General features: G+C 45.4%; 1 protein-coding gene across 11 annotated transcripts in view; it reads right to left on the reverse strand.

Moving 5' to 3' along the window:
• OSTN (osteocrin) overlaps positions 1–23904 on the reverse strand; it is a 171483-nt gene that overhangs the window by 72036 nt on the left and 75543 nt on the right. For 9 of the 11 annotated variants that reach the window (XM_075132035.1, XM_048864236.2, XM_075132033.1 and 6 more), the window contains one exon: positions 20441–20596. The exons of the other annotated variants lie outside the window; for them this stretch is intronic. In XM_075132035.1, coding sequence (XP_074988136.1) covers positions 20441–20494 — 54 coding nt within the window. In that variant the 5' untranslated portion in view covers positions 20495–20596. Of the gene's footprint in view, positions 1–20440; positions 20597–23904 lie in introns of those variants that run through there. 11 annotated transcript variants of the gene reach the window in all.

The raw sequence follows: 23904 nt of genomic DNA on the forward strand, positions 1-23904 counted from the left end.
ATATGAATCTGCCCAAGGGCATCCAGCAGGGCAGTGAGAGAAACAGACCCAGAATTTGTGACTCACACTCCTGTGCTCTAATCACTAACATTTTCTCCCTGAAAATCAAACCCTGGATTCTAGTCTCACTGCCGTCAACAGTAAAGCTCCCCTTGATTTGAACGGGGCAAGGCATGGCCCATTGGTCTGTTCTTTGCCCTTTATAGGCCTGTGCCTTTTGGAGCCTGGGTTTTGTTCTGCTTTGTGCATCAGCCAGCTGGACAGTGCCGTGTATATTTAGGGCACAATGTGAAAAATAAATGATGATTTTAAAAACTCCATATGGAAGGGTTTAGTGCTTTTAATAGCAAAATTATACTTCTTCATTCATTGCACTTCTACAAAGAAAATCAAATGCTTGTCAATGTCAATCCCACCAATAGCTGGACTCTTGTTCTCTTCGTCCTGCTCTAGCTGCCCAGCAGGCTCCTGGGACCGTCAAGGACAATGGATCAGTCCAGTGATCTAGCAACAAGACCCACAGGAAACAGCAGTGTGGTCCGTTAACTCTTCTTTAGTATTCCTGATCCCCCTGATCTTGCCAGCTTCCATGAGCTAAGCAGGGTTTAGGTGCCCGCATCCCGTGGTGATGACTTCCACAACTGCCAGACACAGAGCATGTCTGGTGCAGGAAGCGGAGCTGGAGACACAGTAATTAGCACTATTCCATCAGAGTCAGCTCTGGTGCTAGGGGGCACTGTGCGACTGGAGGAGTTCTCTTCACTGAGATCCAGAGATGAAACCCTGGCCATTTATTGTAATTCAAGATCCCATGACACTTGTAAAAGTAGGGATGTCAATTCTGCCTTAAATACCAAGCTTCATAATTACAGTCTGTCAGTCTAGATCCCCTGAGCAGCATCTTCACTTCCTGCTCTAAATTATTCTGCAGTTAACTAGCTGCTGTGTTCCACCCCAGAGGTGGCTGCATTTCAGTGGTGGGTAATGCTTCAACTTCATTTATACCTCTAAAGCACTAGTTTGCATTGCGGGCAATGCACAGATGCATGTCCCTACCAGGAGCCCCAAGAGGCCAACCTCAGGAACTTGGGGACCACGGCCATATGTGTTCCCCTCGGTAGCGGGACAGCCCTGGTGGTCACTGAAGGGGATGGGGTACTCTGACTCACCCTCCTTCATATTATTCTGGTGCTTGTGCCTGGCAACCAATAGAGAACAAGGAGTGTGACTGGCCAGTCCCTGCCTTGGGAGCCCACAGGAAACCTTCACTCTTACCTCCTGTGCCCTATGCCCACACAGGATCTAGCTGTGCTCTGGCATTTAACGGGTTAAATGTTTAAGACCTTTGGATGAAAGATGCTATTGACAAACAACACTGCTATGATCCTTAAGTATAAAGGATGGGAATCAGAGCTTAAACCCACAGGAGCCAGGGCTTTCATGATCGAATGAACTAATTCCATCCTCAGCTTGCCCTCCAAGGTAGGGAAGAGTAACAATGTACATGACAAAATCGGTCACCCTTGTCAGGGCCTTTTTTCCCTGACAATATGTGGGGCGTGTCAGGCAGTGAAGGACTTAGCTGGAGGTTTAACTGTGAATGGTTTGAGTTTTCAATTAGCTCCTTAATGTTATTTTAATATAAGTATATTATATATATATATATATATATATATATATATATATAAAAATCTATGTGTGTGTGTGCACGAACGCAACAGCCTTGCTTAACTCCTGTCTTAATTAAGAAGAGGTCCATTTCCAGTCCATGGCTGATGACTGTCATGTCATGGAGGAGTCGGGGGATGGCAACAAATTTTGGCAGGCATCCAAATTTAAGGAAAATTCTCCACAGATCCTCATCCCTGATGGACTCGAATGCTTTTGTGAGGTCGATGAAGGCCATGTACAGAGGTCAATGTTGCTCACGGCACTTTTCCTGACGTTGGCGTGCAGCGAAGATCATGTCGGCAATACCTAGAGATGGTCTGAATTCACAGGGTGATTCTTGAAGGATTTTCTCGGCCAAGCGGAGCAGCTGCTTGAGAATTCTGGCAAGAATCTTTCCAGAAGTGGACAACAAGAGTGATTCCTCGATAGTTTCCACAATCTAATTTGTCTCCTTTCTTGAAGATCCTAGCATCCCTAAAATCAGCTGGGATTTCTTCTGAATTCCAAAACTTGAGGATTAAGACGTGAAGCTGGTGAGCCAGTTCTTCTCCTCTTTGAAGATTGCGGCAGGGATTCTATCACGTCCAGATGCCTCATTGTTCTTCATCTGGTTGATAACTTTCTTTACCTTGACAAATGTTGAGGGATTAAGGTGAGGTTCTGAGGTCATCCTTGATTGGATGTTGAGGGATTAAGTCAAAGATGCCTTTGTCAACACTGGAGTCATGATTAAGGCTCCGTGTTTGTCATCGAGGTCACAGATTCCGTGACTTTCCCTGACTTCTGCAGCAGCTGGTGTGCCTGGTCTTGGGGCCGCTTGATCAGCTCGGGCAGCCCCCGGGCCAGGCACAGCAGCTTCTGCTGGAGCAGTCTCGGATCCCCCTCCCTGGGCTGCACCCCCCCCCCCGAGCACCTGTGGTGCACCACCCAGGCCGCACCCCCCCAATCACCCGCAGCGCCCCCCAGGCCGTACCGCCCCAAGCACCCATGGCACTCCGTCCTGGGCCACCACCCAGGCCGCACCCCCCAAGCACCCACGATGCCCCCCCAGGCTGTCCCTGAGGGCCCTCCCCCAAGTTTTAGTCAGGGGTATGTAGTAAAAGTCAGGGACAGGTCAGGGGTCATGAAGTTTTGTTTACTGTCCATGACCTGTGTATGACTTTTACTAAAAATACCCGTGACTAAAACGTAGCCTTAGCCACGATTGAAGAGATCGTCAAAGTATTCCTCCCACTGTGCACTGACCAATTTGTTGTCCCAGAGAAGGTTGGCTCCATCCCTGGATCTGAGGGGATTAAGCCTTTGGTGCTGGGATCATAAAGGGCTTTGGTGGCTCCCTGAGCCATGGCCAATGGATGAGGGGCCGGCAAAAAAAGTGCTTCAAAGACACCCTCAAATTCAACATGAAGAAGTGCAATATTGACATAAACTCATGGAAAACCTAAGCTCTCGACCGACACCAATGGGAAAAGACCTTGTGGTAAGGATCCCAGTATTTCGAGATCCAATGGAGACAACAGAAAATGGAGAAACGGGAAAGGAGGAAAGAAGTGCTACAACCCGACTCAGCAATCCGGATTCACTCCTTCCCTTGGCAAGTGTCTGCCCCAATTGTGAAGTGTTGTGGATCCCGGATTGGTCCAATTAGCCACCTGCAGATCCATCAGTGATGACTATCATTTTATGGAAGACAACTCTTCCTCGAATTCCGAGGGATCGTAGCCAAGGATATATGTGTGTGTATGTAGAGATATACGTATACAGATACTCTCATCTATATAAATGACCCATGGCCTTGAAATGAATTGAATACAAGGTTATGATTCATGTCAGGGGCTCTGCTTTCTTGCCTCATAATTTAGAATTGCAAGAAAGAAAATTAATGACTTGTAGTCACTCCTGGGCTTTCTCCGATTGGCATTAGAGTGTTTGTTTGGAGTAAATGCTGTAGTTAAGGGTGAAAAGCCATTTCCTTTGTAAAACCCTGTTTTGAGATGCTCATTTCTGAAAAATTCTCCTTTGGGGCTGAAATGTTGCATGTTTCGTCTCAGCTCAGAGGTGATTTCTGTCTTTTTTGGAAAGTTGGAGGAAATTCTCAACAGATAGCTTTGAGTTCTTGGAGAATGAATAAAGCACTTATCTTATCCAGCTGTAACAAGTGGCAGTCACACACAGAGCCTGTCCACACTGGAAGAAAAAGTGTATTTTTAAAATGTCTTAGCCAATACATATTAACTAACGTTTTAAATTGACTTTATCCATGTATTATCTGGTTAAAATGAGCCATAGGGGGAGCATACGATGCAACTCATGCAGCTAAATTTCAGGTAAAATTTTCTTGTGCACTTTGACAAAGTCAGAGTTAGCTAAAATGTGTGAGTTAAACCTGACCTAACCTCAGCCACTTTTCCTAATCTAGAAAAAAAAATTACAATATTGGAATGTGAATAACTCAAAAGCAGCAGGACACTGAAATCTGAAATGGGGCCTGAGTCTGCAAACCTTTACTACACAAGCCAACACTCACCCCTGGGCAGAAGCCAGCACAAGATATTGGCACCGTTTAAGCCCACTGTACAGAGGTGAATTTCATCCTACAAGCTTAAATTCATGGTGAACCCATTAAAAACACACATCAAATTTTGCCCTGGAGCAGGCAACAAACTCAGACTTACTTTCAAGATGTGGGATCCAGGACAACTGCTGAAACAGGAGAATCTTATTTCTCTATTTCCTTTGGGGTACGTCAAATGAACCATTGACTAGCACTTATTCAGGCAAATAATCTCGTTAGCTTCAGTGGCACTTTTCTCTGGAGAAAGTGCTACTTGGTATGAGTAAAGGTTGAGAGTTGGCCCCACAGCATGTAGATAGTTCTCAGGGAGGAGCAGTGATTGGTAGGTTTGTTGTAAATCAATGCCGGAGCTGTCTGTGCCTTTGGAACATGAGAGAGGCTACACACTAAAAGCAGAACATCCATTGTTGTTTTTTTTTAATTTGACTTTGTGTGCCCAGCCCTAAACTCTAGTTGTTGCACACACTTAATAGCCTCTGCACATCTGATTCTCCTCTCCCTTATCCATGGGTGAACCCAGGAGCTAATCCATTGAACTCGATGGAGCATAAAACGGGGAAGAGGAAATCAGACCCTGAGACATCACTTGCTCTCCCAGTGTTGCCAAACTCTTGATATTTTATCATGATTTGTGCTCTATTTGGATTTTATACTTAAAGCTCCAGCTCCTGGAATCATGTTATTATCTGAAACTCTCATCTTTCATTTAAAAAAGTGCCTGCTCCTCCTCATTGCAAGGGAAAGCTTGAAAATCTGTGCTACTCATGACTGAAAAGCCCAAAGGCAAATAAAAAGAACCTAAATGTACTATTTTAAAAATATCGTGAGTCCATGTTTTTGAACACTTGGGGTTGGTAGTACTATAGCCCACCCACCTAAAAGAAGTAAATGGATACCCTTTGACACATGCCTTGATGATCAATAAATATGGGCGTCCATGGAGATCCAGAGCCAAGGACAACGGCAGGGCCGCCCAGAGGATTCAGGGGGCCTGGAGTCTTCAGCAGCGGGGGTCCTTCTGCTCCAGGTCTTTGGAGCACTTTGCTGAAGACATGGAGTGGAAGGACCCCCCGCCACCGAACTGCTGCCGAAAACTCTCGTGGGGGCCCCTGTGGGGCCCAGGGCAAATTTTCCCACTTGCCCCCTCCCCCGGGCAGCCCTGGACAATGGCAATGTCTCACTACCAATTGCGTTTGTTTGAAAGTGGATGGGGGGGGCGGGGAGTTTAGCCTGAGCGCCTCTCAGCTATCCCAAACAGCCACAATGGCACATGAAAGGAGAGACCGCTCTCTAAGGTAGCCAGGACACCAGCCACTGAGAAGTTGATGACATTGGATGGACGACTGCGCTCTACCTGTAGACTCTAGTCCTAATAAATCGGCTTGGGCACATGCAAGTGACCACATCTGAATTGATCATTATGGTCCAAAACTCCCAATGATACCTTAATGTGCTTGTTTTATTAAAACATAAACCCATCACCCTTGCCTCTGGGCTCCTGTATGCAGAATACTTGAGACAATACCCAACAACTGATGGCAAATAAATAACTTCAGAGTTAAGCTGATGTCAACATTCTCCACAATCGCCCTTCCAAATGGCTAGGTAGACCTTATACTGTGTTTTGAAGATCAACACAGCTGGGGTCTGCTGCTGCAAGGGAGGGAAGCAAATTCTAATGTAGGGGCCCTCTGTTTAAAGTGCCCCGCTACCAGCCCCAGACATTCATAGCTTAGGGGCTGTGGGAATGCATCAGCTGAACTCCAGCATTGCAGCAGTTCATAGGGAGGTAGGCGTTTTCAGCCCATAGGTAGCCAGGACCCAAACCATGTAGGGTGTATATGTACAAACACACTCTCACAACACTACCATCCAACTTCTCCCAAACCCAAATGACATCAATATTTTCTTTAATTATTGTATTTTTAAACCCCTGATTTTCTTGTGGCAGGGGCCTCAGAGCTTTTGGAGACCTGGGGGGTGGAAGGCTGCCAAAGACAATTGTGGCCCAGAAATATTTGCCAGCTGGACTGTGAAATTTATTTTTGGTTCTTGATTCTCTCCGCTCCTTCTGGCTCACTACGATCTGCAAATGCCTGGCCATATGGACTGCAGGCCTGGACCTGACCAGTGGTGTCAGACCCTGAAGTGGACAGGGCTCTAGCAACAGCAACTAGCTATTCCAATTACTCTCCATTTCCAATTCAAACTGGACTTTGAGGGCAAGATCCTGCTCTCATTTACACCAGTGATTTTAATAGACTTACTGTGGATTTACACCAACAGAACTTAGTTCAGAATCTAGCCCTGATTCTCTCTTACAAAGTAAGGAAAACTGTTTTTAATCCACATATCTTAAAGGCTGAAGTTCTGTTCTACATTCTTCTTTGCAATGCCGCAGTCTCCTCCTGCCATGTCAGTCTACTTCCAAATTTGAAACGAACTGCTGAGCTGCTGAAATTCAAGCTACACGAATGTGTAGTGCACAAAACCTTCAGGGTGAATTTGCTGGTTACAGTGTCTTTGTGCTTTCCCTGCCTGGATCAATGCTGCTCATTCTTGATGCAGGCAAAACTTTCTTCAGAGTCAATGGGAGTTTGCCTGAATGTGGGTGAAGATGGCAGGATCCAGTCCTGATACGGGTGAGAAAGTCATGGGGCCAGGTCTACAGCTGGTGTAAATCAACAATGGTGCAAACCCAGCTGAAGATCTGGGCACGTGATTTGGAGGGGACTGCACCATCCCATGTGATATACATGAATGAGAGGCAGCATCATTTAGTGATTGGAGCAAAGAACAGGGAGTAAGGAGACCAGTTTAGATAAGCATCAGCATCTACTACAGAGGATGCTCGGGATACACTGGCGCCAGGCAGACAGTAAATACTGGTCAGATAATAGAGGGGTGGCACTGGCAGAGACTGAGATGTCAAAAGAGGCGATGCTAAAGCAAAAGGATAAATTAGACAGACAAAATGCACTGAATGGTCTTCATCCACCCGTGTTTCAGGTGGAAGTGCTGAGCTACTAAGAAAAAAATACGCATTTTCTCACTAAAAGCAGGTACCACCCTCGCTAGAGAACAGTAGTGGCCAGTCTCAGAGATGGGCTACTGGACTACATAGACCAGCGGTATGATCTCCTAGGACAATGCCTCTGTCCCTGCGGTCCTTGCACTTGTAGATGGTCAACAAGTGCCCACTTATTAATAATTAACTATCCTTATATTTACTTAACTCTTTCAATCCTTCCTCAGTCAAACCCTCTAGTGCCCTGAAGAAAAACAGATCCACAAACTGGGTACAGGAGATAGATCTGGAAACAGAGTATAGGACAAGTAACTAGAGCTGGTTGGATATTAAAAAACAGTGACTTGCAAGATCTTTGTAATGAATAAGAACACCAAGCTGCAGTTTCTGATGGGATTGTACTATTCATTGTTCATAATATTCAAACAATGGCCTGGAACTGGGGGACATTTTTGTAGACCCTAAATGTCTTATGACTGATTCTTCACCCAAGAATTGATTCCTGAAAGTTTGCTTTTTGTTAAGCACCACTGGTTATTCTCCCATTTACAACAACATTTCAAAATCCAGTTAGGGAGCAGAGAAAATACCACGTGACTGAGTTGCCCCAATTACTCACCACAAACAACAAATAGCAAACAAAATTAACTTTTCATTATGGGGGGGAGAGACAGGGAACAACCTAAAAACATACTGGTCCAAACTATTTGGCAAATACTTGTGGATAACAGAGAGTGTGGAAGAAAATCAAGATCTGAGAAAAAATAGAGGGCTGAATTCCTAATGAATATTATTTTTAATAAATAATTTGACCAATGCTGTTAGTAACAATGCCATGGGAACATGCTGCTCAAACCACGTCCAAAACAGTTTTCTTTAGGCTTGTCCTTCACATACAGTTTTTGTCAGAGTGGGATTTGTTTTGGCAGATCAGAGGCCATGATTATAACCTACCATTCCATTAGTGAACGCAAAGCTTGCTATTACTGCTGTTTATCTTTTGTGGTGCTTCTTTGTTTTGAACTTTTTTTTTGTATTACATTTCTATCAATATTGAAGGCTTGAATTTGTCACACGACTGTAAAGAATAACAGAACCGAGTAAGAAAAGGCTGATCAAAATACAGCCATGCAACTGCTATAATATTGCACACTCTGTAACTGGTCTGAATTGGTCAGCATATGGATATAGGTACTGCCATATCAGATTGGCCCAATGTATCCATCTAGCCCAGTCTTCTGTCTCCACCGGTGGCCATTACCAGTTGCTTCAGAGGCAAGTGGAAGAGACCCCATTGTAGACAATTACGGAATAAGCAGTCCATAGCAGAGGTTCCTGCCTAACCCCCTGCTGGTTAGTGGGTGGTTAATGCCCTAAAGAATGAGGGCTTACACCCTCTCCATATGGGCTACGTCTACACAGAGTTAGGGGTGCGATTCCCAGTTCCCGTAGACATACTTCCACTAGCTCTGAGCAAGCTAGTGCGCTGGAAATAGGGTCGCTGCAGTAGCATGGGCCATGGCAAGCAGCAGTGCAGGCCAGCTGCCCTGAGTACATACCTAGAGGAGCCAGCCGGGTTTGTTCTTAGGGTGGCTAGTCTGTGACACTGCCCGTTCTACCATGGCTACATGGCTACACTCTCTGGGAGCCAGCGGGAGTACGTCTACACAAGGTGGGAAACACACCCGCAGCCCCGCGTTAGGTGGAGCATTCATTGGCTCAGCAGACCGGGCTGTTTTGCAGAGGTGCTTAGTTCCTTCTGCTCCTAGGACCTCCTCCTGCTCTCACTGAAGTCAAGGGTGCAGGATAGACCACCCTCCCCCCGCCTTTTGATTTCAGTTATCATTTGCATCTGATCATGACCAAGGTGCAAAGCTGGTGTGGGGAGGACAGCCTTCTCTGAGTCCTCTGATGCTACCTGAGGGCTGAGAACCTGAAGAGAGGTGAGCTGCTTTTCCATGCTGAGCTACCTCACTGTTCCTGGTCCATGGACAGAACCAGCTCTGCTCCTTAGCTTTGATTTTTCAATATTTTCTAGCACATCATTTCCTTTATTATTAATTATTATTATTATTTAATATTTGCATTGTGGTAGCACCTAGAAGCACAAGCCAGGGATCAAGGCCCAAGGTGCTGTACATGCACATAATGGTATTCTCACTAACAGGGCTTAAACCTGAATTTATTGAACAGGACTTATCCAGCCAAACTCCTATTGACTTCAATGACTGTACGACTTGGCTCAGAGTTGCACAAAGAGCCATATCGTACTCTCAGATGCTCGAGTACGATCCTAATTTAAAATTGTGGGAGCTGCATGAGAGGATAGAAACTGGCGCATAGTCAAACCAGGGCATAATTCCTTCAAGCCCGGAAAATGGTTTGATAACAACTCGGCACCTCTATTTCAGTCTATTTTCCTGCTAGAGGAGGGCAGACAAAACCAAACCCAACCCAACCCCTACCCAATCTTGGGGAAAATTCATCATCAGCAAATATTCCACCCTGACTACAGCTGGTCGGAACAATTGAGAAGAAACAACGTTTGACTGGAATTTGCTGATCCAGTGAAATTGGAACGTTTCAAAGAGATGGGATGATTTTGCTGGGGTTCTGACGGAACCCAGGAAGGTTTTGAAATGCTGCCGTTTCATGCCAGTTTGCCTGCCCGACTCCTTGGCAGCCCGCCTGATGGGCTCTTGGGGAGCCCAGTCTTACAGGATCAGCAGTTGCATGGCAGGCATCCCTAGGGACTGCTCAGGGGCCAGGGACTCCATGTTCCATGGCAGCTGGCCATGTGGACTGCCATAGAGCCAGGGATCCCATGGCTTCCAGAGCTGGGGTAGCCAGCCAGGTGGACTGTCCCAGGTCTCAGGACTCCATCCTCTTATGCACAGAGAATCTCAAAACTTTTCATTTCCATTTCCTAATCATAACTAAACCAAATTTTGAAATACTGAAAGTGTATTTTCCTTTGTCTGCACAACTCTGCTCCTGACTCCCAGGGAGAGGGGGGAAGCTCTGCCTAAACACAACATTGCTCTCCACTCCTTAAAATCATGACACGTCCCAACATCACCCAGTGAAGGAAAAAAAAGGAAAGAGATGAGCAGAGACTGAGATCAGGTTTATGAAGCCAATAAAATTATCCTCCTCAGCCAGGGAGGTGGTCATGTCACCCCCTCTTTGGAAGCCTTCACCGGCTCAAGTTTTAACGTCTACCCCTCACCTTAAAATTCCTACATCACTCCACTCCACCTCCAATCTCCATCCCTCTCCTCTACTGGTCCCGCCATCCTTAATGCCCTATTCATCATCTCCTTCTATAACCATCTCTTGCTCTCCCCAATACTTGGAACACCTTCCCTATCCCAGTATGCTAAATATCCACCTTCTCTTCATCCAAACTCAGCAAAGATTTGCTGCTTCCATGAGGTCCACAAGGAGCAGGTGAGACAATACAATAACCATTTTGTCTTAAATACATTAATATTACTTGATTTCACCGTCTGTATCTTAATTCCACAAATCCTGCATCTTGCCAGGGGGTTAGACTAGATGACCCTTGCGGTCCCTTCTAATCTTATGATTCTATGATCTAGACTGGCAGCCCAGCCCATCTATGTACTGCTGGCTCTTAGAAATCAAAACCTCCTGAAGTTCTGATCACAAGCAATTTCTTTTTCCTGTGTAGTCTTGAGGTAGGAGGAAGAGAGTTCCAACCTGAAGGTTTCAGAGTAACAGCCGTGTTAGTCTGTATTCGCAAAAAGAAAAGGAGTACTTGTGGCACCTTAGAGACTAACCAATTTATTTGAGCATGAGCTTTCGTGAGCTACAGCTCACTTCATCGGTATGCATCCGATGAAGTGAGCTGTAGCTCACGAAAGCTCATGCTCAAATAAATTGGTTAGTCTCTAAGGTGCCACAAGTACTCCTTTTCTTTTTGCCAACCTGAAGGGGTGCTCCGAGGCAATGCATCAGTTTCTCTTGGTTGGTTGGTTGGTTTTAGTCTATTACACTAATGAGAACTGCAGGTGCCCCTAAACTCAAATGAAAATACCTGTTAATTCTTCAAACAGCAGAGGGAAGTCTGCGTGCACTCCGGGTGGAAAAAAAATATCTGTTTGTGCAATCTCAACTTTCAAGGGGAAATCTGCAGTTGAAAGAGGAGGAGCGATGGGGGAAATTAAATTAAGTAAATGCAGGAAAAATAAGATTAATAACAGCCAGGGAGCTTTACCTCAGGTGCTGGCCAAAGCAGCTTTCAAGATCCTCAGTTGGTGAGAATACTGAGCGCTCAGGAAGCCCAGCAGACAATTTTCAATACGACTATGACGTGGCCCTTCCATATACAGTACATTGTTATTTTCTGTTTCTGGGATATCAATATGATAGAAAAGAAAGTTACCTTTTCCATAACTGGTGTTCTTTGAGATGTGTTGCTCATGTCCATTCCATATTAGGTGTGTGCGCTTGCCACACGCACCGATGCCGGAAGTTTTTCCCTCAACAGTATCCATAGGGGACGGGCTCTGGAGCCCTTTAGAGTGGCACCCGCATGGCACGGTAAAAGGGGCGCCGCCGGATCCCTCCACTCTCAGTTCCCTCTTGCCGGAAACTCTGACAGTGGGAAAGGAGGGTGGGCTGTGTAATGGACATGAGCAACACATCTCGAAGAACACCAGTTACGGAACAGGTAATTGTCTTTTCTTCTTCGAGTGCTTGCTCATGTCCATTCAACTTAGGTGACTCCCAAGCAGCACCCCTGGAGATGGTAGGAGTTCACGGACATGTAGATTGTAACCCAGCTCTGCCGAACCCAGCGTCGTGTCTGGCCTGCTGAGGGATGGCATAATGAGCTGTGAACGTGTGGATAGAGGACGACGTTGCGGCTACACAGATGTCCTGGATAGGGATGTGCGCCAGGAAGGCTGCCGAAGATGCCTGTGCTCTCGTCAAGTGGGCTCTGACAAGCGGTGGCGGCGGGACTCCCACCAGGTCGTAACAGGTCCTTAGGCATGAGGTGATCCAACACGCTTCACTCAATGACTAAACCCCCCAACTCTGTTCTTAAAGGGGCTGCAGCTTTGCAATGGGCACACCTGCATGTGCTTGAAGACACTTTGCACTGCAATCTCATTTCCAGCAAAGTGATCGAGGTTACCATTAGAAAGAAGCATGTATACTAGGAAGAAAATAACCCAGTCCCATTTGGTTATGCCTATTCCAAAACAATTGTACTCAGAACATGTAGAGGTGCTCTGGGATTATCCCCGACAAAGGAGGCTGTTTAATAAGGAGGACGTTTTCTATGAGTTTCACTGTATAGATTTCTAACATGGCTATGTGTTTCTCTCTCTCTTTCAGGGCAGTGATTATAAAACAGACATGAGGCCCAATTAAAACATCACAACTCCAGCACCCTCTGAAGCTGTTGTTTTGCCACCTTGTGTCAGCTGTCCCAACATCCTGTCAACCCCACTCATGCCAATGCCACTGGAGGAGAAAATGCCTCGTTAATTACATTTGATTATTTTACAAAATGGGGAAAGAATATGCTGGAACCTGTAGGCCTTGCTGCACCAGGCAATGAGACAACATTTTATCCAGCATTTACTGTCAGTGAAAGCAGAGAAAAATAGACACCTTAAAAACCATAAGGACAGAGAAAAAATTGACAGCGCAGGAATATTTGTATAGTACTTCCCATACTTTAAGCAGGGGTTTTATAGGCTGTGAAGGATTAAGGGATTCTATGCAAATTTCTTTACTGTGTAGGATTCATTCTGGGGATTGTTCTGCCCACGACTGGCAGCACATCAGGGATGTATAGCACACAGAATGAATTACAATGACACCATAAACAGGAGACCACAGGTAGAATCCTGGCTTCATGGAAATCAATGGGAGTTTTGTCATTGACTGCAATGAGGTCAGGATTTCATTCCAGGGTTCTAGTCCCTAATCTGCCACTCAGCTGCCCTGTGATCTTGGGCAACTCCCTTAACCTCTTTGTGCCTCAGTTTACCCATCTGTATAATCAGGATGACAATACTGACTTTGCTTAATTAAGCATTTGAGATCCACAGATGAAAAGGCCAGTGTATGAACTATTACTATTTATTTGTTTATGGTAGCACACACAATGTGCTCTGCACCTCCCAGGCTGGCAAAGAGTGGTCCCAGTCCTGAGAAGGTCACAGTTTAAGAAAAGCTAACTATCCTCATTTCGTAGGGTGTTTTTTTTTCTTGCTACCCTATGGCACTAAGGTGTAGGATTTACAGGGTAGCCAGAGCATCAAGGATTTAACCCCATTGATCTTGAGTTTCTCTACTGTTCTTTCGGAGTGTGTATTTCATGCCGTATTGTCCGTTCACTCAAGGGCTGACACAAATTTTTAAATTAATAACACTTTTCACCACTATAGAACCTTCCCTCTTAGGAGCTCAAAGATTTTGACAATTAGTGTAGCAACTTCGCAACCCTCCCATGAGTTAGCTATCATCTCCATATTATTGATGGGGAAACTGAGGCACATATAGATAAGTGAGTTGCTCAAGGTCACACAGGAAGGCTGAAGCAGCATCAGGAGCTGTCTTGTCTCACAGACCTGAGCCTTCATCATTCTTCACCAATGGAAATGCCACTTGCAAATTAATAATGGTGGAACCCAGAGATTTCTACAAAAATTAAAAACTTTAAAATTATGTACACAGTGATAACCTTCCTATATGTATTTAGGGCCCTTCTTACTTACCTCTGTTGTGGGGTTACAATTTCCTATAAGATAGTTTAAAAAAACATAGAAAAAATAGCACTTTATGAAATTCCACACAACTTTGCCTTAAGAGTAGCTTCGCAAAAGAGCAATGAAAGTTTACTCTGCAGAAAGTACGTACACTAACTAGAGTAACCATGCAATCACTTGTCCCAGCCCACTATCTCTCCCCTTTGCACATCTTCACTTGCCCATGCTTGGAATGTAATCACTGCAGGGCAATGGCCATGTGTTTTATTTCCTCTGTAAAGCATCTATCACACTGTGGGATGCTCTAAAATAAACAGGTACATTATTATATAATACTAAGATAATAATATTATGATAATAATACTTTGCTCACAAATATGGTGCCTTCCAGCTAAGGATCTCAAAACACTCCAGCAAAGTCCTGCTATTGTGATTCCCATCTGGCAGCTGGGAAAACAGAGACAGAGAGACTAGCCAAAGGTCACTCAGGTAGTCTGCTGCAAGGCTGGGATTGGAACCGAGCTCTCCAGATTTCCAATCCTGGATCTTAACCACAAAATCCTGTTTCACCTCTTGCTCAAAACCATGTTTTCTCTCTTTGTATCTAAGTCCCACTGGAATGGGAAGTTCTAAGGTTCCTCTTGCATAACTGCTGAAAACAAGCCTCACTGGGAGGGATGGGCGTAAACCTGGGTTCAAGTTCAGGGGATTCAGTAGCAGCCGGACTGTTTGTGTTGTTCTCTATTCGTGGTCAGTTTTACAGCTTTCCTGACATTCCACCTGCATTTCAAACTGGACAGGTTCACACCCTCCTGCCAGGTGAGACACAAAGTTTTAAGGCTCACGTGCAGGCTTTTCTGACGTTCCGGTGCCTAGTATCACTAAGGAAAACAAACCTGAGGCTGGCTGGAAATGGTGATCTTTATTCAATGTGTGACTTTCCCAGACGTGATCTCAGCCAACTGAAGTATCACTTAACTCCAGGCCATTCTTTCCAATACAGATACCCAGGCAGTCAGGTTAAACTGAGAGGCCAGCATCGATAACCAGGAGTCTGGTGATTCGTTTATGAACAGACTTAAGGTTCTAGATGCCATGAATAAAGCTGCAGTGACCTCAAATGGCATGCTGCCAAGCCTTTGGAATTAAAATACATGATGCCAACCACAGAGCATTATTGTATGTTAACCAGGATGACGGAATTAGAAATTGCCAGTAACATGTGTTGGATCAGTTATGAACATACAATGCAGATTCACTGTAGCTAATGTTGCAAATACAGTTTCTATTCCACCCCCCATTGCTGCTTGCTCATAACTTTCCAAAGCCTTCACCTTTGGGTCCAAACGCTTGGTGTCTGTCTGAGGACGATGTTTGGTTTTTGTGGACAGGATGAGCTTTAGCTATGGGAAAGTGAAGAAAATAAATAAATAAACAAACAAACAAATAAACAAATAAACCACCACTCCTCTTATTTTATATTACCTGAGGAGTGACTTGGCTTGTCTTCTAGACTGTGAGCCATTCAAGGTAGGGGCTGTCTTTAATCCCACGCTATCTGTATGACCTGCATTACCAGAGCATCTGGCAGTGGTCTTTAACATAGTTATACTTACAACACCCCTGTTTGGGAGGGGAGTATCGTCATTCCCGTTTTATAGATGAGGTAGGGAGTCACAGACAAACTATGTGATTTGCTCAGGGTTGTGCAGATCTGGAGCAGAGCCAGCAACTGAACGCAGGGCTTCCCATCCCAAAGCTAGTGCCCCAACCAATGAACCAGCTTTCCTCTGCTTTGCTCAAGACTAATAAATAACCCTTTGAGACTCTCCTTTAAGCAGCGTTGCAACATTGCTCTAACGTTTGCAACATTTTTTTTGAAAAAGGATCTAGAGTGACCAGATAGCAAGTGTGAACAATCAGCCCGGGAGGTGGGGCCTATATGAGACAAAGCCCCGAATCCCGCAGCTGTCCCTATAAAATCAGGACATCTGGTCACTCTAAAAGGTTCAGACATTTATATGGGTAATGAGTACATCCAGGGTTACGTTAATAAAGAATTTTAGAAAAAAAGAAAGAAAGAAAGTGTGGAAGGGATTTAAACCTTCCTGCATCAGGGACTAAACCAACACCTAACTGACACTGGTCAGGAAGAAACTCCCCTCTGTAGATAAGTTATCCCATAACTGGCCATCAAAGAGTTTTTATACCTTCTCTGAAGCAGGTGATTTCAGCCACTGTTGGACACAGGGTACTTAACTAGATGGACCCCTGATCTCATCAGGCGATTTCTATCTTGCCACTATAGGATATTCTAACTGTATTAAAGTGATTTGAGTATTCACTCATCAGATAAAATACTGCCGAGCTCACGTATTTTGAGCAGCTTTCTGCAATGGAGAGTGCTTACTCTTGCCTAAAACATAGAGCAGCTGGGCATAGAAAAGGGGTTGATACAAACAGACAGCTAAAGATTTCTGCTGACATACAGGTTCATCGTCATGTGCATTTGTTCCATAACGTGCGTTGGTCTAACCAGAGCTAAGATCTACCACCTACATAGAATCACAGAATATCAGGGTTGGAAGGGACCTCAGGAGGTCATCTAGTCCAACCCCCTGCTCAGAGCAGGACCAATCCCCAGCTAAATCATCCCAGCCACGGCTTTGTCAAGCCTGACCTTAAAAACCTCCTAGGAAGGAGATTCCACCACCTCCCTAGGTAACGCATTGCAGTGCTTCACCACCCTCCTAGTGAAAAAGTTTTTCCTAATATCCAACCTAAACCTCCCGCACTGCAACTTGAGATCATTATTCCTTGTTCTGTCATCTGCTACCACTGAGAATAGTCTAGATCCATCCTCTTTGGAACCCCCTTTCAGGTAGTTGAAAGCAGCTATCAAATCCCCCCTCATTCTTCTCTTCTGCAGACTAAACAAGACCAGTTCCCTCAGCCTCTCCTCATAAGTCATGTGTTCCAGTCCCCTAATCATTTTTGTTGCCCTTCGCTGGATGCTTTACAACTTTTCCACATCCTTCTTGTAGTGTGGGGCCCAAAACTGGACACACTACTTCAGATGAGGCCTCACCAATGTTGAATAGAGGGGAACAATCACGTCCCTCGATCTGCTAGCAATGCCCATAATTATAAAGCCCACAATGCCGTTAGCCTTCTTGGCAACAAAGGCACACTGTTGACTCATATCCAGCTTCTCATCCACTGTAACCCCTGGGTCCTTTTCTGCAGAACTGCTGCCGAGCCATTCGGTCTCTAGTCTGTAGCAGTGCATGGGATTCTTCCGTCCTAAGTGCAGGACTCTGCACTTGTCCTTGTTGAACCTCATCAGATTTCTTTTGGCCCAATCCTCTAATTTGTCTAGGTGCCTCTGTATCCTATCCCTACCCTCCAGCGTATCTACCACTTCTCCCAGTTTGGTGTCATCTGCAAACTTGCTGAGGGTGCCGTCCACGCCATCCTCCAGATCATTGATGAAGATATTGAACAAAACCAGCCCCAGGACCAACCCTTGGGGCACTCCGCTTGATACCAGCTGCCAACTAGACATGAAGCCATTGATCATTACCCGTTGAGCCCGATGATCATCTATCCACCTTACAGTCCATTCATCCAGCCCATACTTCTTTAACTTGCTGGCAACAATACTGTGGGAGACCGTGTCAAAAGCTTTGCTAAAGTCAAGGAATAACACATCAGGTACAAGAAGGTTTGTGATTTATGTGCATGGTCAATGGGAAGGAATTTTTTTAAAATTAGATGCTTTCATCATAAGAACGGCCACACTGGGTCAGACCAAAAGTCCATCTAGCCCAGTATCCTGTCTTCCAACAGTGGCCAATGCCAGGTGCCTCAGAGGGAATGAACAGAACAGGGAATCATCAAGTGATGCATCCACTGTCACCTATTCCCAGCTTCTGGCAAACAGAGTCTAGGGACACCATCCCTGCCCATCCTGGCTCATAGCCATTGATGGACCTATCCTCCATGAATTTATCTAGTTCTTTTTTGAATCCTGTTATGGTCTTCAAAACAAAACCTACACTAGGCTCTGAATTGTTCAGCTCCAGTGTAGTCTCTTCATGTTGCACTGGGCCATCTTCCTTGTCAAAAATATTATTTATAATGTTTAATACAGAAGCACCTACAAGCCCCCACTGAGATCAGTGCTAGGTTCTGTACAAACACACAGGATGGGATTTTCAGAAGTGCTCAGCATTGGCCTAATTCTGCCCCCATTGAAGCCAGCGATTAAACTCCCATGGCAAAGGTGCATTCAGAACAGGTTTTTGTAACAATAAAAATAAGCAAGCTGCACCTGAAAGCTTCTGAACAGCTGGCACAAAGGAAGGAACAGGGCAGTTTAGCAGCTGCTCCAGCATCCTATTTGTGGGAATAGCAGATCCAGCGCATACAGAGTGACATCCAGCATCATCTTCCTCTAGGTCTCCCTCCATTCCAACCTATTCAGAACCAGTATAAAGTGCCCTCCAGTGTGCATGGGGTGGGCCTGCTCTGACTGCATAGGTTGAAATGCTTTGCAGCACCTTGTGAAGGCTCGCTGGGTCGGGGTGAATTTCATCCCCAGTGAGACTCCCACATACAGCCTGTGTGTTGTTGAGAAAAGAGCCCTGGAGTTCTCTGTCATTCTTTCTAAAAAGCGTCTGGGATCATTAGCGTTACAAACAAGCACCTAGAACGGGGAGGAGGTGCATTAGTTCAGCAGGGATACAAAGTGAGGTCCACGTAGCCATTCTATTCCGCACAGCCCCTCCCGGGTAGCTGAGCACCTCTGTAAGGAATTACACTGTCACAACCATGAAGATTAGCACGAGGATAACATAACATCTGTGCGCGAGGAGCACTCTGAGCTCAGAGTCCTCGTGCAAAGGAATACACGAGGATTTGTATTTGCCAGATACAAATGATCGGAGACAGCCTTGCAAACCGCAGCAACCCCCAAACTGCTCGAGCACGCTTAGTGGAAGAGCTGACTTTTCCAGTTTCTCCTGTCTGCGAGGAGACTGGTCCACTGCTTTTTCTCCCTTCGCATAGCTTGTGTTGCAGGCCTGGCTCTCCCCAAGCCTCAGAATCACTCTGCATGTGCTGGCAGCCAAGGGAACATACATGTTTTGTTTCTCTCCACTCCTGCAGCCAAGCAGGCACCCTCAGCTACCTTTGATTTCAGTGGTAGCTGAAGGCGCTTTGATACCTGCCAGGAGGTATTAAGTACTTTGCAGGATTGGGTCAACAGCCTGGGCTCGGATCTGGCACAGTGCAAATAATAAATTGAATATCCTCTCGTTACCGCAGCAACATGAAAAACACAATGAAAACAGTGCAGATGCCTGCAGAATTCCTTAGGAGGAGCAGATGTATGCTTTTGAAATAGTGAATCAGAATTACAGTGATGCTCCTGAATCTTAGAATAAATCCTCCTTCATGCAGACATGAATGTCAGAAAGCCAGATGTTGTCTACTGGTAGTGAATTTTTTTATAATCCTCCAAAATCTGTTAGATCTCATGCAAGGAACTGATTGTACCAAAGCTTAAAAACAAGAACTGCACGCAGTTCCGAGATGGGATTGTACAATATTTGATGCCATATTGATCGCGTTTTGTCATTTAAGAGATTTTTTTTTTAAAATTGAGTGTCCTTCATTTCTTCCTTTTGTACAGCACAACCTTCTGTCTCACCAGGCCTGACCAAGGACCACTGAAGTTCATGGAAAGACCCATATTAACTTCAGTGGCCTTTGGATCTGGCTCTTATACTGATATAAAGGTTCACGACCATAAGGTAATTTATGGTCATTTAAGATCTCATACCTCTATGCATACATGTTACTGTTTCTCTTTAATGGTGACATTGGTCTCATTTAATAGATTTATTTTTGGAATAATTTGTACATGTATCAAGGCAAATTTTTGAAACAAACTGAATAAAAACAGGCATTGAGGACCCCTCCTTGCATTTACCATGTGGGAAATATTTTCTTTACAAGGACAAGGCTTCTTAGCAAGCTCTAGTTATTCTTTCCCTTGTGTTTCCTAGTTGCTTAATTTGTTCTTGCAATATGATTCCCTGATTCCTGGAACTCAGCAACACTCAGAAAAAAATATTCATTGTCCAGTTACACATCTCGAACTAAAAAAAAACTAACCAAACAAACAAAAAAACCAACACACCATGGCAGTTTATTATTAATTACTTTCAAAAAAACCTCTTAAAACTGGGGCTATGTTTATTGTTTATTAGTGTTGCTACAGCAGCAGGCTGGGATTTTTTGCATTTCAGGGGTACCACAAGAAGGCAAGTGAAGATTGTAAACAAGAATGGGTTAAGGGCATATACTTTTCCCAGTCTCAGTTTGCGTAAGAGAAAAAGAAAAACCACTTACTTCCTGTTGGGTTGATATTATTATGAAAAGTAAACGAACTCTCCAATGTCTCATTCCTTTCCCTCATTAACATACTGGACTTTGCAGCAAGATAGACTTGGCCTCGTAAGGTAATACTAGGATATGCAGCCAGCTCGGTGTCTTGAGAGAGCAGCTCTGTTGCAGAAAATTGGAGATTAATATGCACTCCAGCAAGCTCACCACAATGATTGCAAAGCAGAAACTATAAACTAAGTCTTGGAGATCAAAAGTGTAATCACAGTTAAAAATACAATGAGAACCAGCCTGCCGATGGTAAGAACCCAAGTGACCATAGATGGTACATGACCCTGTCATTGTGCAATCTTCTCTACAAACTACAGTCCTTCTTAATTATTCTTACTCTGATATCCATATCATCCTGCACAGTCCTGCTGAGAGGTAGCCTTTCCACACAGTCTTCACCCTGTAAAGAGGGCAGCTTTAATTACTCTGTAAAGGTATCAGAGCTGTAGTGAGGAGTGTGGTCTACTCAGATTTTTCCATTGGGACCATCTGCTTCATTTTGTGTCATTGTTCAGAGAAGGCAAACAAGTTCAGTTACAAGAAGAACTGATTCGACCTTATCCAAAACTTGAATCAAAGCTCTGGGAGTTCAAAAAAACCCATCCATTAATATTTTTTAAATTATTGTCATTCTGTCTGCACTTCACTGATTTCAGCAGGACAGGAACGGTACTAATTAGGACTGGGCATGAACCAAAATCCAGGATTTGAACATCCCTAAACTATGAAGAAAATTGGAGCAGTATCTGGATGCAGACTTTGTGGCTCACCCCCAACTCTTGCAAAGGGACAAACATTAACTGGTTATTAAACTATTGACAGCAGATCCCAGAGACCCCCCGTCCTGTTTGAAAGAATACATTTTGGTGCAACACAGTTACTAGTTTATTATTTGTCGCAAACAGTGTCTAGAGACCTCAGGGGCCCAGACTGCCAATTGCTGCACACACAGAGCGAGAGACGGTTCCAGCCTGAAGGGTTTCCAGGAGGGTAACTATCCCTCTGCTACAGGTGTGAAGCCATGGCACAGACTCTGGGATCCACAGAGATACTGAGGTGCCGAGGGCCCATTTTTAGGCACCACTTCCACCCACAACTCTCCCACTTGGTGGCCACCTAACCCTAGAAGTGCCTAAAGTCACCTGGCTCCTAAGTTTTTTCAGTGAAAGTCCCTTAGATGCCTAAGTTTCTGCCTCTGAGCACACACACTGCTGCCTCTCTCTAGGCACCCACAGGCCTTTCTCCCACTTAAGCCCCAGAGCAATTCCTGAACCGGGTTCATCTGCCTCAGTTGGCCTGATCTGCTAGGCGTGCTCCGAGGTCGCCTTGTGCCACACAAGGTGGGAGGGGCAGAGCCCATTGCTGATGTAGGCAGAGGGGGGACTAGAACTAGGGATTTTCCACACCCTGGGTGAGTACCCTAACCACCAGGCTAAGGTTAGCAAGGAGAGCGTCCTCCTGCCCCCACCGACCAGGTGTTTTGTGTAGCACTCGGTGACCTCTGATCGGGGCCCTGCCCATGTAACTTAGGCAGCCAAATGCCCATCTTCCCCTGGTTCATGATGGCACCTCCCTGCAGCCCAGATGTAGGCGCCAAGCTTTGAGAGAGTGGCAGGGCTTAGCACACACTCCTCTCGCCAGCATCTCCCAATAGCTAGCGTCGTAGGCAGCTCCCAGCCTAGCGTGTTGGCTTTGCGGATCATATTATAAGGTACCTGTCTCTTCCCATTCATTGTATAGGAGCCTTGTGATTTTCTAGGCACCAAAAAGGTAGGTTCCATGACACTCAGCTTCACAATGTCTAAGGCCCTTTTGTGGATCTGGGCCAGCCAGATTATGTGAGTGGCCCATAGTCACACAGAAAGTCTGTGGCAGAGCCAGGAAAAAAAAATCCAGAATTCCTGAGTCTTAACCCAATGCCTTAGCCACAAGATTACTCACCCTTTCTCTTAGGTGGCTAAAAGGTGGGTGCTTAACAACTGTAGTGGTATTTCCATGGGGGTGAACTTCAGATCATGAGCGGGTGATGTCAGACTAAGAGGAATGCCACAAATTATTCAGATGGTCTGCCCCCCATTTGAAATATGTTTATCTATCTCCATCCCTCACAGACCTGGGTGTGATGTGACTTTTATCGTCGTCAATTGTTGAGATCTCGCAATGATGAATTGTGAAATCTGATGCCAAAGAAAAGGTTGTTCAGGGTTAAATATTCCTGCCCTGTTATTTTCTTTCTATCCCTCATCTGGAGGTTCATGACTTGGACTCGGCAGGTTGAGATGTACACGGCAGTGATGAAAACCAGCTCTTGCAACAACAACAAAAACCAGCTCTCGTGAAATATGGAACAAGAGATTTGCTATTCATTAAAAATAATAGACATTGATGTTTTACGCAAACTAGCAGGGAAAAAACACTTCCCTTTGTTTGCTCTTGTAACAGCTGAAATTCTTGGTGATGGGAGAACATTCATTCTATCCGGGGTCATAAAAGATTCTAAGTGTTTGACAAATTCCCGGCAAGGCATTTAAGGTTAATAGATGGAAAGTACTTAGAATAAGGCTGTAATTGTTTCAAAGGGTCCTGTTCACATTATAAGCAGTGTGAACACAGATCAAATGCCTTGTAAACAGAAGCCGAACACAAGATTAGCTATGCTGCGGATTCTCACTGCATCTGTATTTGTTGACAATAAAAGTAATATTTATTGCTCTGAGAATTCACATGGTTGGGGGTAGAGGAGAAACACTAGGTAGCTAGGAATAACATGGGGGAGGAATTAATAAAACTCCAACAGGCGTCTGACAAAAGAGGCCAGGATCCCATCCATCTGGGGCCAAAGGGCAGGGTTCATGGTTGGTTGTTCTGCGGGTTGAGTATGGGGGGGTAGGGACACATTGTAAGAAGGGCATAAATAACAGCTAGTAACTTTCAGACAGCTCGTGCCTTTATGGGGAAATACCCATGCAGGGGTCAGGAAGTGCCACAAGAGGCATGTGATAGGACTTTCCTCTCCTTCGTGGGGAGAAGGGCATGTCAGGGTTTAACCCCACCTCCCTGCTCCTGTCCATTTGCGTGGCAGAAAGTAGGGCCCCTCCTCCCAGCCCTGCAGATCCCCTCAGATCTCAAGGAGCACTGAGTCACCCCTGCAGAGGTGCTGTCCTTCCACATCCGCCGTAGCCCCGCCCTGGCTCTGCACCAGCTCCCCACTGCAATCTCCTGCACCTCCTGACAGCAGGTGGGGGAGTTCTCACTGCACCGTCCGTGGCTCCTCCGAGGCTGGGAGAGGAAGGGGAGCGATTAGCGATGAGCAGAAGAGGAGGAGTTGTGCTCTGGCTCCCCTCCCCGTGCCTGGGCCTACGGCTCAGCTGCAGCCGCACTGGCAGGGCCTTCCCACTGGTGACTAGCCAGGGACTCTG

This window comes from Caretta caretta, chromosome 9 (assembly GCF_965140235.1).
Source record: "Caretta caretta isolate rCarCar2 chromosome 9, rCarCar1.hap1, whole genome shotgun sequence".
Lineage (NCBI taxonomy): Eukaryota > Metazoa > Chordata > Testudines > Cheloniidae > Caretta > Caretta caretta.